A 19,537-nucleotide genomic window follows, 5' to 3' on the forward strand; every position below is an offset into this window, starting at 1 on the left:
TTTATTGATTTAGAACAGGAAATATTTCAAGAAAATTAGATGGTCTGATAAAATTACAGAAATAAAATGTAGCATATCATATAAACACATATCATTAGATATATCGTAATAGGGTCTACATTAGGTGAACGTTATGGATGCTATTTTTGCGTCATTACCGCACATCAAAGCTTGTACCTTTACAATCCTTAACAAAAATGAGTTTATATGGTACCTTTTGACAAGTGGGTACGGTTTTTGGTTATCTATGCATTATATAATAAAGTAAATACACCTCTACATTTTTCGACATTTGCACTAACATAATCTTACTTTTCTCCAGCTGTATTCTGCTTCTACTACCCGCGTCTCGATTCCGTCGTACTCCAATTCACCTCTAGATATTGTCCTTGAATAGCTAAAGGTTGCACTCCCACTCTCACCCCTGAAAAATAGAAATGTCTTGAAAGGTTCCAAGAAAGATGTAACTGAAAATAAATTTTGTCAGGCAATCTGGTTACTTAAACTTCCAACAAGGGACTATAAGTGAAAAAAAGCAGCTAAAATATAGTTTATATCGAGTGATTAAATGATTTAAACTTAGCCAAAGTATAATTTAACAGATAGACAGCAGGTTTTTTTTATGTTTCCAAACAGTGTGATGATACTTCTCCTTTTCAAGTTCACATAAGCTAAGGGTCAAGTTCGCTTTTTCTGATGAAAGTATATCCTTGTCAATATGTCTGCCGTCAATTACCTTTTCACATTTTTGACTGAGTCACATTTGACACAAATGATCCTTTGATAAAGGTAAATGAAATGTATGGAGATAAAGAACAGTATTCAAGCTCAAAAGTCCATTAAACAATACAAATTTTGGAGCAGAGCAAACACAGACCTCTAAAATAGCAGAGGTGGGATCAGGTGCCATGGAGGAGTGATCATCCCCTGCCGACTGGTCACATCCGCCGTGTGCTCCTTGTCATGATCGGGAAATAACGGAAATATCCGTCGACAATTCAGTGTGTAAACAACGGCCTAACAATTAGTATGAAAAAATGTCAGTCCGCATTTGACTTAATGATAGATTGTATTTGCTGACAAGGTCATTGTATCGACCATAGAACTTACGAAATGATGACTTTAAACGAGACTGTTGATATTCTTGTTTCATCAACATGTTTGTCAATAACCTACCTCGTTTTAGAAATTGGTCATACGTAGAGCATGCTCTTGCGCATCGAATCAACTGAGAGATATAAACCCCGTATGCAGATGACAAGGGTATATTGCTGCATAAGTAAGGGAAGTTGAAGATTGAAAAGTTAAAGTCATCGCGTTTATCATAAAGCTTTGTTGTTAGATTACCATTAACGTCTTTGTCTAGAAGAATATCCAAATATAAAACAGATGTATCAGACTCTGTGGTATCTTTTATTTCAAGCTCACCGGGATATATCATATCGACATAAAAGTGAAAATCGCCATTGTTAATTGACAATACGTCGTCGATATATCTTAATGTCTAGTTGAAGGAAACAACAAATGTTTTCTTCTTTTCACGTACAAGATTTTGAACAAATACTGCTTTATATGAATACAACAAGCATTCTGAGAGTATTGCATTAGCAATACTAGTCCCCTACCGGCAAGTGTAATCTGGTTCCCGTTAAGAATTGAAAATGCCATAATTCTGTCAAAAATCAATGAATCGGAACGAAATGCAAACTTGATCTTTAACTAATTAAGGTAAAGTCACATACCAAAAATCAGCTCAATATCTGAAAGCGTTTAGAAGAAAATTGCGGAAAACCCCTAAAAATTGAAAAGGCCATAATTCCGTCAAAAATCAATGAAGCGGAACGAAATGCAGACTTGATCTGTAACTCATCAAGATACACTCACATACCAAAAATCAGCTCAATATCTTCAAGCGTTTAGGGAAAAAGTGCGGAAAACCAAGTGGGACTGACAGACAGACGGACGGACAGACTCAGAGGAAACCTATAGTCCCCTCCAGTTTCACCGGTAGGGGACTAAAAATAGGTCTGTTAATAATGGGGCGAAATTGGTACCCATGGGAATATCAATAGATTGTTGGAAGACCTGGTCTCCAAAAAACCACATACACATGTAGATATAGTCAATCAGAAACTGAATCATCTTTTTAATATCAACTTCAGAGTACATGTGTGTACAATCAGAATGTTTTTTAACAAAATAATTTTGCAAATGACTAATGACAAGATACGTAAATTTACGAGTTCCATTTTTATTAAAAAAAAAAAAACAGCTGTCAATGATGTCGAAAAGCCCGGACTTTAATTTATCATGAGGAATGGTTGTATATAAAGTTGAAAAGTGGTAAGTTTTTATGTTATTGATTTTGGTAAAATTTTGTGATTTTAAATTTTGTATATGTATCCGCTGAAGAACTCAAACATTTCTTTATTATTGTAGAAAAAAGTTTCGCTTTCATTTTGTAAAAAATAAAATAAAAGGAGGATGTTTGTACATGTACATGAGCACTATGAAAACCGCCATCTTCATTTTGACTAAAAAATGACACCTTGAACACTGGTGACGACTGGCCAGCTTCATTGCTAAGTAATGGGGACTGACTGCATAACTTGTCCGTGTCCCCAGCTTAGACATTAAAATATACTGAGTTTTTTCGAACTCTAAAAAAAACCAGCAAAGTAAATGTTTACGTATGTTTTATTGAGTAAATCTAGGAGACAGATTCCGTTGATCGATATATATATATATATCTTATGTAACATTGTTTGCAGTAAATGTTGAACTAATGTTAAGTAAAATTGTTTAGTTTTGTGGAAAAAAAAATACTTCGACAATTGATAGATTTTTCAAATGTGAAAGTTAAATTCTCAGGAGTACATTCTTTATCTTGATTTATTAATACCTTTTCATTGACTCTATCATTGGTTTTGCATCGACACTTGGTTCCAGCTTATGAATATCTATAGGATCTGGATCAGTAGTGAAGGCATTAGGTGTCGGCTGCAAGTAGTGGACCATAACACGGCCTTGTCCATCTATCATGAATGCATATGACAGTTCTCCTTCCTTGAAATTCGTGATATCAGACAGCAATTCGTCCAACAGAATATCTGTACACGTGACTCCTTTTAATGATCCGGTCTTATCCACAGGAAGACAGAGAGATGTAATTAAGGCTTTCGCTTTCAAAAGTAAATAAAATGATGTATAAAAGCATTATCTTGGTCTTTAAGATGCTTTAGCATTGGGGAAAATGTCTGTAGTGTCAGTTTGTAAAATTATTATTCTTTTATTTATTTTCTGACTTTCGTCTGTTACATTTTGGACAAGATTTGGACAAGATTCACATTCATGTAACTGCTATTTTCCCCAGTGGATTAGAATTCCTTTTATAATTTTGAAATCTTCCATACCTTTTTCACTGGATCGGTTATCTACGTACGGAACGGAAAATACAGGATCGTCATCCAAATTAGTGCTGAAGAGGTCTAGATAATAAAACGCCATAACAGTTCGAAGTAAAGAATCATTACGCACTTCATTAAAAGTTCCCTCCTGAAAAAGTAATTGAAAGATACAATAATAACTGCGAATCTTGCAGGCAAAGATGCATAAAGAAGAATATTCAGCAAGAACGCAACACTGTTTTCCTTTATTCAGCTTCATTTTTATTTTTATAAGGTTAATACCAAATGAATTATGTACATAATCTGTGTTCCTATGCAACTCTGAATTTTTCCATTTGCTTTTTTGTTTACAATTGATGAAATATTTGTTAATTGCTTAATCTGAACATTGAACGAATACAGTCATATACTTCTCAAAATCGAATGCCATAAACAAATTCCCCGTTACCTTGATTGGTCCAAACGAACGATCATTCCTGACTTGTTTACTCATATCTTTAAGAACATCTTTCGAGTGGTTACTCAAATCTAAAATCGTAAAAATGTAAAAATAAGTAAAGGGGTCCTGACTGGATGTTGATTATGTTTGTTGAATCATGGCCCTTGGGCTAGATTGGAGTAGAAAGTGGGAGCCAATGTCTTGCATTATGTGTAGTAGTATATAAGGAAAGTATTTATCATTCGATGTCTCCAGAATAGACGGACACCAATTACTCATACTATTTTTTTTAAATATCCCTATGCAGTGAAGGTTCAAGTTAGTAAATCATGCCCCCTCGGGTTTCCTGGATCACAATTAGAGTTTAAAATCACATCTGAAGACGTAGGTAAACCCTGATCAAGAACAAAACACTTACATTTATTCAGACTGAAATGCATGTATCCCCATGAGATGTAGATTCAAGTTTAATATTCAATTCATAATCCCTGGGGGCTAGGGTAGGGTCGCGAAAGAGATCAAGGTTGCGCTTAGGAATATGTATGAAAACAAATGTTTAAATATCTTCTCACCAAAAGGATGGTCACATTTAGACATAATAACATGTATATTTTTCTATTCCGTGGTCCCTGGTCTTGGGTGGGGATTCTAAGTTTCACACAGAAATATTTTAACCTCTGCAAAACTACAATTTGCAACGTGACTTTAGTCCTTTATTAGTGTTATTTTTGAAATCATGGAATTTAAAAATGTAGATGGATATTAAAAGGGATTTCAGTATTTGTCAGAAAGGCTAGGTGACTCAGGTGGCCATTAGGGTTCCTCGTATAGTGGTATGACGCTCTCTTCGGGATGTCTGGATCGATGCTCGTTCCCTGCAACAGGTGAAACCTAAAAGTTTATCAAAGGTAGTGACTTTTCCTTCGTCAAGTGTCAAGTAGAAGTGAACTCACGGATCTTATGGATATGGCTTGACAAACGTATAAATAACCCTCACTGTTCACTGGCTCTGAGTGCTGAGAAAAGGTTCAAATTTAAAGCCCTTCATCGGTATGTGGTAATCTCTCATATGAGAGAAAAATTCTTGCAAGGGACTTAAAACAATATACAGTCAACATACTCAGTGTAGGTACTAGCATCCATCAAATTATACAAAAAGTGACATACACATTAAGTCTTTACACTTGTATACTACCTATGCTATTTCTCCTCAATCAGACATTTAACTATCATATTAACAATGAAACATTTTTCTTATGTATTATTACATAGGAACTTTGTATTTCACAAATAGTATTATTTAAATATTAACCTTTTCCAAACGAATACGTAAGAATGATGACCGAGTTATTCCGAGCCTCGTTTTCAGTTTTGATGACATCTACAGGGTCGTCACCGGCATTATCACCAGCCGCCAAAAACAAAATAACAGACTCTGAAAATGAATGATATTGAAGAATTACTATTTTATGTCAAATGAAAGTGTGTGATTAAAGAGAATTAGTTAATATCACAATTTAAACAAACCAGACATGGACATTTTACATAATTTAAAGCGGAAGCATTCGTAATATGATCATCATTAAAAGCGTTTTGGCATCATGTTCATTTCAATAGCGTTACTGATATAATCAAAATTTTATGTACTTAAACAATTAATTTTTTTAAGATAAGTTTTGTAACTATAACACAATGAAAACAATGGGGAAAAAATCAAAATTTTCAGCTGGCCTTCTATTTTTTCTTCGTACATTTAATTAGGGTATTGCCAATGTTTATGCATGGGAAATTGTGGAAAACACAAAATTTCAGTATCATTATATATTTTTTTTCTGTCCATATGAATAGACTATATTCTTCTATATTCTTCGCGAAAGTGAGGAGAAAAATTTAATACCTCTTTCATCTCCAATTGTTTCCACTATACTTCTGTCAAAGAATGAGAAGGCTGCTTGGATTCCCTCGTCGTAGTGTGATTGCTTACTTGGGTTCCATGTATTAATGAAGCTCTTTAATACACCTTTGTATGTAGTCGTTACCCTAGCTAACTGGGTGCCATTGCACGAGGGTGGCGTACTGGCTTGATCATTAAATGCTACCAACCCGATCTGAAAATGTTTTTAAAATAGCATTCCTTAAATCATATCTTTTGATGTATAAAGGTTCTACCTTGATAAAATGTCCATCGTTTGTCCGTCTCTCTACTCATTTATTTGCAAACACACTTTTATTGCGCTTCTCCTACTTTTTTTGTTGTTGACCCAAATGAAGTTTGAAATGTAGACAACTTTTAGAAAGATCATCACAAATATAACTTATTTTTAATGAACTCAAAATGTTACGCCCCTCGTTTTGAATAAGTAGCTGTCCGCTTTCGGGAAAAAACATGACTGTAAGTGAGGACTAGCTTTAGATAGTAGTATGTACTCGTGTATTAATATTTAATATCTTTATATATAGTTTTTTTACAAAAATATTACTATAATAGAATAAGACTGTAAATTATAAAGCCTCTTGCGTTCAACCAAGCCCCTATCCTTACATGTACTCCTCACCAGAATATTAACTGATGTGAAGGAGAAACTTGAGACGTATTGTTGTACAACATATTCAAGAAGTGGTGAAAATTAAATGTGGATTCTGAGAAACTTCTAGGGAATGTTAAGAACATTTCAAATCTCAAAACTTTTCAAATATTAATTTCCTCAAAACATATGACTTTTCTACGCTTTGAACAACCATCCCTAACTACAAATTAAAGAGCAGACTTTTTGATATTATAGACAACTGTTTCCTCAATAAAAATGGAGCTCTGGTTACTCAATAAAAATGGAGCTCTTAAATTTTCATATCTTGTGATTGGTTATCTACAAAATTACTTTGTTAAAAATCATTCTGATTCCAAGTACAAGTACTCTGTAATTGATATTTAAAAGATGTTTGAGTTCCACATTGACAATATCTATGTAGCCTTTGGAGACCAGATCTTCTAACAATCTGTTCGAATTACGATGGAAGCTTATTAGCCGACCTGTTCTTAGATTCCTTTGAAGCAGAATATATTCAAAAACATCTTCATGAGAAGAAGAAAACTCTTGCTGTAGCTTTCAACTCAACTTCTAGACATATCGATGATATTTATCAATTAATAATAGTTACTTTAATTTGTATGTCGACTCGATATAACACAGTGAACACGACATAAAAGACGCTACAGAGTGTGCCACATTTGTTTTATTCTTAGATGTTTAGCTGACTATAGACGGCAATGGCCAATAAATAACTGTATGGCAATCGGGATGACTTCAGCTTTTCCATCATCAGATGGAGCATACTTTGAATACGATCAATTTTAAAATTGAGGCAAGCTACTGACAAATGTTTTGATGTTACAATGATTTCAACAACCCCGTTTAAAGTAAGTTTTTTGCAAATTCTACGGTCGTTATAATGACCATGTTTGTAAATACAACCTATCGTTGGGTCCTGCTTTGTCTAACATGTTTGATACCATTTGATAGGTCATTACTTTTACACCAAATTTGAGTAAGGAGTACTCCATCTAACCGATATATACATAAGGCTCACGGCGGATGTGACTGATTGGCAGAGGATGCTTATTCCTCCTAGGCACCTGATCCCACCTCTAGTGTTTCCAGAGGCCCGTGTTTTTGCCTTGTTCCCGATCCGTTTTGTTTACTGGATTTATGAGAATGAGCAATGTTCGCTATCTTCACCTTTTACATTGTAATATTTGAGTAATAGTTATGGATTGGACAATATCATGATACATCTGTTCATAGCTTAAACTGGTAGATCGAAAGTGTCGTACGATAGTTTGGGTTTCCCAAATTGTTACATAAAATTACAGCTAATTGTTTTATGATTTTAAAGTTAAATAGTCATAGGGATAACCTTACCCTATCATTTGGACTCAAGGTATCGATAACATACTGCACAGCCTCGCGTGCCACATGTAAGAGTGTATTAGTATTGTAGTTACTACGTCTTGCTGTAACTTCCGAGACGTCAACTGCGATAACCAAATCTTTCGGCTTCTTTGTCACCGAGGTAACGTAATACTGTCTGAAAAGAAATGTTTGATTTTAATTTATGTTTCAAGCTAAGTAGAGAACAATATATTCACACAACATTTATACTATAGGACTTATGAAAAAGGTAAAGATAACGAACAGTGATTGATCTAAAAAAAAATCTGCAAAAAAATACAAATTTGTGAACAGGGTATAAAACACGAACCCCCTTAAATTCCGGAGGTTGGATCATTTGCCTAGGTTGTTAGGCGTCCCACGTTGACCGGTCACACCCGCCATGAGCCCTATGTATTGTTCAGGTAGATGGAACATTCCGTATTCAAATTTAGCATAAAATAAAGGTCTAACAATTAGTATGAAACACGTTAGCCAAAATACGGCCCTATTGTTTATGCAATAACTTTACAACTATTTCTGTTGGAAAAAATTAAATGCAGCTCGCTGACTATTAAAAAGGGGCTAATGTTAGTCAATTTGAATGCTTTATGAACGATTGCTTCAGTAATGTTCATCCTTTACTGACTTATTATTGTTTTGAAGGAAAGAGAGTTAGCTTAGATTCAACTTTAGGTGGTTTAAATTTAAGCTTCAAGATATAATCCTTATCGTTTTAAAATTATAAATCATAATGTGGCTTTGATGAATCCAAAGAGTAATACTTATTCGGTGTAGAAGCGACTTTTTTTCTTGTTACATATAATTATGTTTTACTGCTTACCGAGCCCTGGTGGAAAGCCAGTAAATATAATACCAAATAACATTGGTTTTTTATTTGTTTTGAATACCTAATGTAAATTGTAGATGTTGATATCCGAAGACAGCATTGACTGTCTGATGATACCAATTTGTATATTTATCGTCTGCAAAAAATATTGATTTACGCTTATTGGTGTAAATTATCTGCACGAGCTTTTTTACGGCTGAGTTTGCTGATGTTTTATCAATTACGTACATGTACATGTATACAGAAAATGGTCCACCCATTGATTATGATTTCCTCATGAGGGTGAAATGATTTATTAATTTTAAAAAAATACTCAAAGATACTTGAAAAAAAGATAATGCTTTCAATAAAATATAGGTTTTCAATGATACAAGTATCAATTACTAATGCAAATATACTTATAATATTAAGATAAGAAGTCTGCTAAGACTCACTTAAATCTTGGATCATATGACTGACAGTTCTGACTCTCAGCATGTGATGGGTAGATAAGGAAAGTCCCGTCACTTCCGCCGAAGTACTGCCAAAGCATATTAGGATTCTGTCTATAATTCTCTTCCATAGTGGTTTTAATTCGTTGGTTCGGAAAATGTTTTGAAGAAGGGGATTTTGATATACAGGCGTCGTCTTCCGAAATCTGAATAATGATGTAAAAAAAATGCAAAGTAATGGTATTTGCACCCAAAATCATGGCATGTGTAAATATGCATATAAATGACAACAATTCAAGCGTCACTTGATGTTTTATACATACTAATGTATTGGATTTATGGATACATTCAAAGTACATAATGAATTTTAGTTCAACTAGAGATTTTCTCATTTGCCTTGCGTAATAAAATGAAGAAAATCCACTAGAGCATCAAAATTAGAATGGAGACAAATTTGCCTCCTTTTTAAAAAAATGAATGCAGTCTTGAAATATATAGTGTTCAACTAATCTTGAAGTATGATTTCCATTTCAAAACACAAAAAAGACAATTAGCTCACCTTGGTTCTGAACTTTGGATTGTAAGTTCCGTGTATTGTGCAGCACTGTGGAAAAACTCCGGTATCAGATGGAGCAAAATTATCATATTCTTGTGCAATCACCTGTTTTAGATACTTAAGTTGGTCTGTTAAGGTTTTGAATATATTTTCTAGATTGCTTGTCATCTGTTGGAAAAAAGGAGATCAATAATTACTTGAATTAAATGCAGTTAATGAAATAAAAAATTAAATAAGATAAGACGGCTGTTCGAATTTCAGATAATATGATTGACGAATATTAAAGTACGAATGCTGAGAAATATCCAAAGAATACCGGGGTTTCAAAAAATGTGTAAATGAAATTAAATTGTAAATTTCTCTACTTATAAATTAATAAATTTTGCAATTTTAACTCCGAAACGCCTGCACCAGAGTTCATACTTCCTACGCTAGTATCCTTAGATGTAAGATGATGTCCTTAAGGCCATCTTTAAAAATATGTTTGCTTGCCCTCTCCGAATAAAATTAAAATAAAATTAATCTCTCAGGATAAAATTACCGGGTCGGTAGGTGGGGGAGATTTTTTTTTATTACTATTCAAAAACACTTCCGAATATTTTGCTTGAAAGGTTATTAATAGGATGAGAGGGGAAAAAAAAAAGATTTCTTGGGGTTAAAAAAAGTTTTGAGTTGGGGCATTTTTAGTCAGTCGGTCTAGAGAAGGCAAATAAATAGTGTTTTAGAGATGGCCTAAGCTATATTTAGATTTCTCTTGCACAGTAATTATTGTAAGTTTATTCAAAAGTTTACTTTCATTTTCAATATACAGTCGTAACAAAGCATAAAAGAGTACGTTTATGGTTATGGTTGGTGAATCAATTTTTTTGGTAATTTTAATGAATCGTATAATTATTTGATAAAAACGTCATTAGTGAATTATTCAATCAAAACTTGATTCTAGTGATATGGAAGTGACATAAAAGAAATAATTTGTGATAAACTGATTAAAAAACATAATGTGCCAATCGTTTTGTCAGTCCCCAATCTTAGTCTTGATGGAAATTTCTAGATTGTCATATGGTATCGTTTTGGCAAATGTTTTAACTTGCACATGAACATAAAATATAAAAGATTTGATGTGCAGGGCATGGGAATATTGTTGAAGCAATTGATAGAATATATATTTATGTATCGAAAGACCATTAGTATGTTTTGCTAAAAGAATTTATCTGTAAAATGTGTAAATTCGCTACAGAGAGCGTCATGGCAACGAACCCGAAGTGAAATATACAAGTTCGCTGACACGGGATTTACGGAAAAATTACAGTGTTCTTTGAGGAATGATGTATGTTTTATTAACTCACCAACATTTAATGATAAGTATTCAAAAAAATGAATTTAATAAAAATATCAAAATATTCAACGATTTTTACTTTGCGGGTATAGGATCAACGGAGCACCGCTTGATATTTCCACGACGTCAGGTGACGTCAAACAACTTGATTGCAAGTTGTTCCCTAGCCAAGAGTTTCCGCGAAGCAGAGCGGATCACAAACCATTGCATTTGCTAGCGAAGATGCAAAAAAATGTACATACTCGCTTTTTTTTAAATCCTTGATGGAAATGCAAACAGACCACCAAAAATACAGTATTTATTTTCAACAGATATAAAAAAAAAAAAAAAATAAAGTTGCTAACATGTATAAAAGAAAACGTCAATTAATGAAACCGTTTTTTTTTTTTCAAGTTTAAAAAAAAGATGGGTGGGTAGGGGGTATATAGTTATCTACTTCTGCTCCTTGATTAACTGCGGGGTTTTGAAGAAAGTATTTCTTCCTACTTTGAGACTGTAGTTAACAGTCAGTAGAAATTTAAAATATATTATTGGAAATATTCTGCAAGCAGTGATAAAAATTCAGTTCACGATTTTATCTAATATTTCTTTAAAATTAGTAACACACACTTGGCTGATAAAAGATGCGCTAACATATATTTATGGAATGCATTGTCAAAGAGATTTTCTGTACGCACATAAGAAAGTTTGTGTGTGAAATGTAAAAAAAAAAAATATTCCTCTTGCTTACCTTTTGAGCTATATCTGCAGCAGTATCTGTTGGCTTATCGTAAAGTAGGGTGTCGTAATAATTCTGCACATAAAAAACAGTGAAATATAAAAACCAATAGTCCTGTTATAAAAGTATGAAATAAGAGAAAATGCTATGTTGTTTAATTAAGGTTATATTAAATTGGTAATAAATCATTCAATTCCCTTGTGAGACAGCACCTACAGAGTTATATTCTTAATGCTAAGGTTTTATTTACCTGTAGACTGGGGGCACATATTCCCCTTTCTTCCATTATTTTAAGTTCCTTTGAAAATTTTAAACCTGTCAAGGAATTGATGCCCTCGCTCACAGCTATCCCTAAGAAATGGGACATCAAGGCAAGATATAAAATCATAGCCATCCCTGAATATTCTTCTGTCTTCACTGCTAATAGCTACAAAGTATAATATAATATGATATAATAATATTTGTGTGTATGTGCCTCTAAATGAACACTCCTTCATATCTTGGTAACCACTGAAGAAGCCACAAACCTTTTTCCATACAACATGAATATGGTAGAGAAACAAAATTTTTACCTCTAATTAATACCCAGGATGAAAATAAAAATTCCGAAACCTTAAAGCACAGCTATATTGTCACCAATAATAAACTTCAAAGAGATGGTTTAGCTACTGCTTGAAGTAAGAGAGGGATTCTAAGGAAACGGTTTTCGTAGAAACTGTTGGTTTTTACCCTCAATTAGTCTCCTGGGTGAAAACGAAAAATTCCAAAACTTTCTTGCACATCTACGGAAAACCACCAAGCAGATTCCAAAGGATGATTTGACTACTCTGTATAAGTAAGAGATGTTATTGGAACCTTTATTTTGTAGAAAAACGTCGCTCTACATTATCGGCCCCGATCGATCTCATGTATGAAAATTCCAAAAGCTTATTTTGCACATGTACAGAACACCACCCTTAATTATAATATTCCAGATGATTTTGTCACTGCGTTAAATGATAGAGGAAATCTTGGATAATAGTTTATGTATTTTTTTCGACCCCCATTTAGCTCCTGTTATGAAAATAAAAATTCTGAAGCCTATTTACATATCTACAGCTTACCACTAATCATATTCCAAAAGATGATATGGCTACAGCGTAAATTGTAATATGGTTCTGCCAATAGGCTACAAAATTAAATGACAATTTCGAAACCTTATTGCACATCTTCAAGTTACAACCGGTTGAATTTTAAGAATGATTTTACTACTCTGTAAAATGTAAGATGAGTTCTAGAAAAACGACCCCTCCTCCTGTGGCCTCCAGCATGGAATTGAAAACTTCGAAACGGTATTGTGCACACCTGAAAGAAACCACCAATCAGAAAGAAACCACCAATCATGCATCAAAGTGCCATAAACCAATGAGTTCAAAACATATATGAAATCACTGTCTACTGGTTAAAATAGTAGAGAAGTTTGAACTTGAAGATTAGATATACATGTATATTGTGACAGACGGACGGACAGAAAAAAACCAAGACAACAAACCTTTGTTTAGTACGGTGGCTGGTATAGGACATGGTATGAGAATTTTTTTTATTAATTCGTGGCCACGAAATAAAAATTCGTGGCTACGAAATAAAATTCGTGGCCACGAAATAAAATTCGTGGTCACGAAATAAAATTCGTGGTCACGAAATAAAATTCGTGGGAACGAAATAAAAATTCGTGGCCACGAAACAAAATTCGTGGGATCGAAATAAATTTCGTGGCCACGAAATAAAATTCGTGGCCACGAAATAAATTTGTGCTACATAATGCCATTTTTAGCTTCTGTTTTATGTCATTCAAGATGAACGAACTTATATATAATTATCATTTAATTGGAATGAGCCAACGGGATATATGTGTAATGAGCAATGAGATTCGATGCTGTTACGTAGAACAAGTTATACTCCTAACATGCTAAGATTTTGTGTCTTTATTTCATTACAACTATGTGACAGGATTCAATAGAAAATGTGAGAAAACAGCAAATAAGCCCTTAAAGTCATTAATGTTCGGGTTGCCTTGACTAATATCAGGAACAAAACTTGCCAGAGTTATTATAGTTAAGAAAAATACATAACTTGGCTAATATAAAATTGTCCCTGTGTATCATATCATCTAAAAAATCGTGACTTCATGCTGTGTCATGTAGCATGATGACAAGCTGAAGAGAACACTTTCATTTTGTTTTATCATTGGGTTAGGATGTCATTTTGGATGCAGTATCATTGAACTGCCTTAAACTCCAGAACAGTCAATTGAATCGGCTTGAATGTCTTGTTTTAATTTTGGGCACAGAGCAAAAGAGAGAGTTTATTATTATTATTATTTTTACATCTAGACTATGTTCATGATGCATGTACCAATTCTCAGCTGCTTCTAATATATACGCAAATTAAATATATGGGTATTTATAATGATGTTTATCAGTGCGGGCCAGTTACAATAATCTAACTGTGTCTGTGTGTCATGGGACAGACTCTCACTAGGTCCATAGCAAATTATCATTTTAACACTATATGTACATATAATTGTGAAATAAAAATTCGTGGCCACGAAATAAAAATTCGTTCCCACGAATTTTATTTCGTGGCCACGAATTTTTATTTTGTGGCCACGATTTTTATTTCGTTCCCACGAATTTTTATTTCGTGGCCACGAATTAATAAAAAAAAATTCTCATACCATGTCCTATAGCAGCCACCGTAGTTTAGGAAGTGCCAGTATAGAAAAAAAATTTATTGATAAATTGCAATCTTATAATAATAGGGTAAAAATCAACTTGGGATAAAATTTCACGAACCCCGTCTATATGTATACTCTAACAGAAAACATATACTAAAAAGTCATACTCCAGACACATACTGTTTATGTACGAAAGCCATGAAGGGACATGAGGATTTTCAAAAAAGTGTAAAAGTAAACCGAGATCTCGATTTATATAATCCGTTCTCTTGGATTGACAATCTGTGATAACGAATTACTGATTCGTTCTCACAGATTATCAATTCGTTCCCTCAAATTACACAATCCGTTCTCTCGGATTGTAATTCGTTCTCTCGGTTTAAACAATTCGTTCCCACGGTTTAATTTTTCGATCTCTCAGATTATCAATTCGTTCCCTCAAATTACACAATCCGTTATCTCGGATTGTAATTTGTTCTCTCGGTTTAAACAATTCGTTCCCACGGTTTAATTATTCGTTCTCTCAGATTATCAATTCGTTCCCTCAAATTACACAATTCGTTATCTCGGATTGTAATTCATTCTCTCGAGTTAAAAAATTCATTTTCTTGGAATGTTTGTCGTTATTGGGAGGAATATGATTTGTTTTACAGGTTACGAAAGCCATAAAGGGACATGAAGATTCTCAAAAAATATAAAAGTAAATCGGGATCTCGAATTATACAATCTGTTCTCTCGGATTGACAATCTGTTCTTACGAATTGCCAATTCGTTTTCTCAGATTATCAATTCGTTCCTTCGAATAAGTCAAACCGTTCTCTCGGATTGTAATTCATTCTCTCGAGTTAAACAATTCATTTTCTTGGAATGTTTGTCGTTATCGGGGGGAATATAATTTGTTTTACAGGTTATCCATTTTGATTTCATGCACCATTTGCTGGCAGCTGAGTGCACTTATTTATCTGTCCATCTCAGATATGGCAATATTTGTTTAATGAATAGAATATAGAATAGTACACACTCTACATTTCATTACATATCACGGTCCTTACTGAGAAAATTACACGAACATTTTTCCAATCCATTTACGAGTACTAATATTTGTACAAGTAAATTCTTAGATATTTGGTTATTTTAGAATCATGGAAAACCCAGATAAAAGTAAACATGGGTCCTCTGTAATTATTTTTATTAAATAAATCTACATTTACTTAATTTAAAAATACTACGGAACGGCCGGTTGCTTAAACAAAATAGAACGCATGAGTTGAGACAAGGGAATGGATTCTTCAAGCCGTAAAACATGTAATTGATGGATTGTCTAAATCAAGAGGCCGAAGTGATAATCAGTGGGAACTGATTATGTAATTTGAGATCTCGAATTATAAACCGAGGGAACGAATTGGTAATCTGTGGGAACGGATTATGTAATTCGAGATCTCGAATTATAAATCGAGAGAACGAATTGGTAATCTGTGGGAACGGATTATGTAATTCGAGATCTCGAATTATAAACCGAGGGAACGAATAAGTAATCTGTGAGAACGGATTGTGTAATTCGAGATCTCGAATTACAAATCGAGAGAACGAATTGGTAATCTGTGGGAACGGATTGTGTAATTCGAGATCTCAAATTCATTTTCACTTTTTGAAGAAATCGACATGTCCCTTCAGGGCTTTCGTAACAGGTTATCCATTTTGATTTCATGCACCATTTGCTGGTCTACCAGCTGGCAGCTGAGTGCACTTATTTATCTGTCCATCTCAGATATAGCAATATTTGTTTAATGAATAGAATATAGAATAGTACACACTCTACATTTAATTACATATCACAGTCCTTACTGAGAAAATTACACGAACATTTTTCCAATCCATTTACTACTACTAATATTTGTACAAGTAAATTCTTAGATATTTGGTTATTTATAGAATCATGGAAAACACTGATAAAAGTAAACATGGGTCCTCTGTAATTATTTTTATTAAATAAATTTACATTTACTTAATTTAAAAATACTACGGAACTGCCTGTTGCATGAACAAAATAGAACGCATGATTGAGATAAGGAAATGGATTCTTCAAGTCGTAAAACATGTAATTGATGGATTGTCTAAATCAAGAGGCCGAAGTGATAATCAGTGGGAACGGATTATGTCATTCGAGATCTCGAATTTTAAACCGAGGGAACGAATTAGTAATCTGTGAGAACGGATTGTGTAATTCGAGATCTCAAATTCATTTTTGCTTTTTTGAGAAATCGACGTGTCCCTTCATGGCTTTCGTATTTTATGAGATTCGTCCGAAATCTTGAGAAATCGAGAGAGAAAAAATCTGTCACAATTTTGACAAGCAAAAACTGAAAATTGAAATAACTGTTCAATAATTTTAACGAAAAGCCAAAATTTTCACCACTATTTTATGCACATTCTAAAATACTACACACCCTGAAGGGGTACATGTTATTTGTTCCCGATAAATTTCGATTGTATTAACAATTTTGTAGTATTTATATCTTACCCCAAACGATTTTTCTGTGATGCCTACCGCCGTCTTTTCACCGTGTAAATAACTACAAATAAATATGAATCAGGAAGAGATAGTTTGTGTAATACCATTAGTGAGATTTCATCGTATTTTGTTATTCAACACCATTTTGCATATAAATGTGATGTTTCAAATACCCAGACTGAAGGTAAAAGCAGACACTGAAGGTAAAAACATTTTTTTTTAATTTAGATTCACACGAAGTTAAGAAATGTAGGTCGGACAAAAAAAAAGCTTAGACGTAAGATAAGACATTAAAAAATTGTATTAAATGTGTCAAATTGTGTACTTCTTTAGAAAATGAATACAATCTTCCCAAGACTTCTTGATGTGATTGAAATTACGCACTTTGAAAAAAAAAATTTCAAAGTGCGTAAATTTTGGGACCACGTTAACGCACTTTGAATTTTTTTTTTTTCAAAGTGCGTTAATATCGACCATATTAAAGCACTTTGAAGAAGAAAGATGTGCACGGCTTGGTCAATATTCTTGCAAATTTTAGGTATGTTAAATAAGTATTTGAACCTGGTTTAATACTTTTTCAGCGATGATGTCACTTCAGGATCTGAGATATAGACGTTTTAAAGATTTTTAGGGGTTGTTTTCTTTCCAACAGTTCTCGTAAATTTTATAAAAGGGAAATTGGTATTTTAGAAATGATTGTTAAAAAGCATAATTTCTTTCCTTTTTAATAGTCCCCTACCGGTGAAACCGGAGGGGACTATAGGTTTCCTCTGAGTCTGTCCGTCCGTCTGTCTGTCTGTCTGTCTGTCCCTCTGTCAGTCTGTCCCACTTGGTTTTCCGCACTTTTTTCCTAAACGCTTGCAGATATTGAACTGATTTTGGTACGTGAGTGTATCTTGATGAGTTACAGATCAAGTTTTCATTTCGTTCCGCTTCATTGATTTTTGACGGAATTACGGCCTTTTCAATTTTTACGGGTTTTTCTTCTAAACGCTTGTAGATATTGAGCTGATTTTTGGTACATGGCTTTACCTTGATTAGTTATAGATCAAGTTTGCATTTCGTCTCGCTTCATTAATTTTTGACGGAATTATGGCATTTTCAATTCTTAACGGGAACCAGATTACACTTGCCGGTAGGGGACTAGTATTGCTAATGCAATACTCTCAGAATGCTTGTTTATTTTAATTCAGTCTGTAATAAGTTCGGTGGATGTGACTTAAATGGAAAAAGGAGCAATTAGGATTTTTCTCTACCATGAAATCTCTCTCTCTCTCTCTCTCTCTCTCTCTCTCTATATATATATATATATATATATATATGTATATATACATAAACGCTGCCTTGATTTATAGAATATGCTTTTTGGGAAGGAATGCTCCGCTTTGCGGTGCCTTTGTAAAAGTTCCAGTCAAATGAGTATTGTGGCTAATCTTTTATTTTATTACTATCAAATTAATCAGTCTAGCGTATGTTCATATTGAATATGATAGCGATCCCGATGCAAATTACGTCACTTCCGTTTCGCACAGGAAAAACTAACACATACACTTACACACAAAATCGCGTTACTATATCCCCTCAAACGTTGCGAGGGGATAAAAATGTTGTCTATTACTAAAATTTAAGTCCAAAATTTTTGTTTTATGCACATTTTTCAAATTGCGTTAAGTGTATACATGGTAAAAAATTATGATGTACACTCTTAACGCACTTTGAAAAAAAATTCAAAGTGCGTTGATTTGGTCCCAAATTCAACGCACTTTGAAAAATTTTTACAAAGTGCGTTGATTTTTTCCCAAAATTAATGCACTTTGAAAAAGTTTTTCAAAGTGCGTAATTTTTTCAAAGTGCGTTGCCACAGTGCATGTTGAAGAATACAAGAGGTTAGAGCGTCTGCTCTAAAGTCGCGGAGTAAGGAGTTGATCCTTACATGTACGTCGAGGGTTCGAATCAGCTGTGGGACGTGGAGACTGGTTCTTCGGATGAGACCTTATAAACCGAGGTCCCGTGTCGCAGTAGATGATCCCTCACTGCTCAATGGCCCGCAGTGCCAAGTATCGGAATAAATTTGGAACCCTCCACCGGCACGTGGTAGCGTATCCATGTGGGTGAAAAATTATCGAGACCGACGTTAAACAGCTAACAAACAAAATAAACAAGTAAGAATGTTTTCATGTACATAACTTTAGTTTAAATTAAGCTCACCTTCTGGAATAAGTTTGGACTGAAGATAAAAAATAGAATGTTATGTTAAAGAGTCAGTAAGTATACTTACATAAGCATGAAGATTTTTTTAACCTGATAGTTATTCCAAAAATTGATGAATCGTTGACCCTCCTCCCCTCTGTCTCTCTTTGGCAATATCAACGTATATGTTACGTGCCTATTCTGGTGCCTACATGTATCTTTTGAGCTCACTTGTTTATTACACTTTTTATAGTCCTTATACAAAGATGGTTTAAAGTAACAGATTAATAAAAAGAAATATTGCAATTGTAGACGTAAAAAATTGCATCTCACTGCCTTTATCTCCTGCAAGTTCAGAGGAGGGTTATACTGGAACACTGACCGTTCATCTGTCCGTGGACACTTTTCGTCCGAAGACTATCTCTGAAAGTTTTTGACTATTATATATTTAAT

The 19,537-nt window shown here is 33.8% G+C and overlaps 1 protein-coding gene across 1 annotated transcript in view; it reads right to left on the reverse strand.

The window, feature by feature from the left end:
• Positions 1-19,537, reverse strand: part of LOC133204808 (uncharacterized) — a 68,379-nt gene that overhangs the window by 13,531 nt on the left and 35,311 nt on the right. Inside the window, exons 19-29 of the mRNA XM_061340557.1 lie at positions 11,917-12,093; positions 11,679-11,741; positions 9,616-9,780; positions 9,060-9,262; positions 7,767-7,932; positions 5,744-5,954; positions 5,159-5,281; positions 3,856-3,935; positions 3,414-3,555; positions 2,903-3,182; positions 313-424 (exon numbers count right to left, since the gene is read on the reverse strand). Coding sequence (XP_061196541.1) covers positions 313-424; positions 2,903-3,182; positions 3,414-3,555; positions 3,856-3,935; positions 5,159-5,281; positions 5,744-5,954; positions 7,767-7,932; positions 9,060-9,262; positions 9,616-9,780; positions 11,679-11,741; positions 11,917-12,093 — 1,722 coding nt within the window. The remainder of the gene's footprint in view (positions 1-312; positions 425-2,902; positions 3,183-3,413; positions 3,556-3,855; positions 3,936-5,158; positions 5,282-5,743; positions 5,955-7,766; positions 7,933-9,059; positions 9,263-9,615; positions 9,781-11,678; positions 11,742-11,916; positions 12,094-19,537) is intronic.

This window comes from Saccostrea echinata, unplaced genomic scaffold (assembly GCF_033153115.1).
Source record: "Saccostrea echinata isolate AGI-Se365-2 ecotype Australia unplaced genomic scaffold, CSIRO_AGI_Sech_v1 ptg000054l, whole genome shotgun sequence".
NCBI classification, from domain to species: Eukaryota; Metazoa; Mollusca; class Bivalvia; order Ostreida; family Ostreidae; genus Saccostrea; species Saccostrea echinata.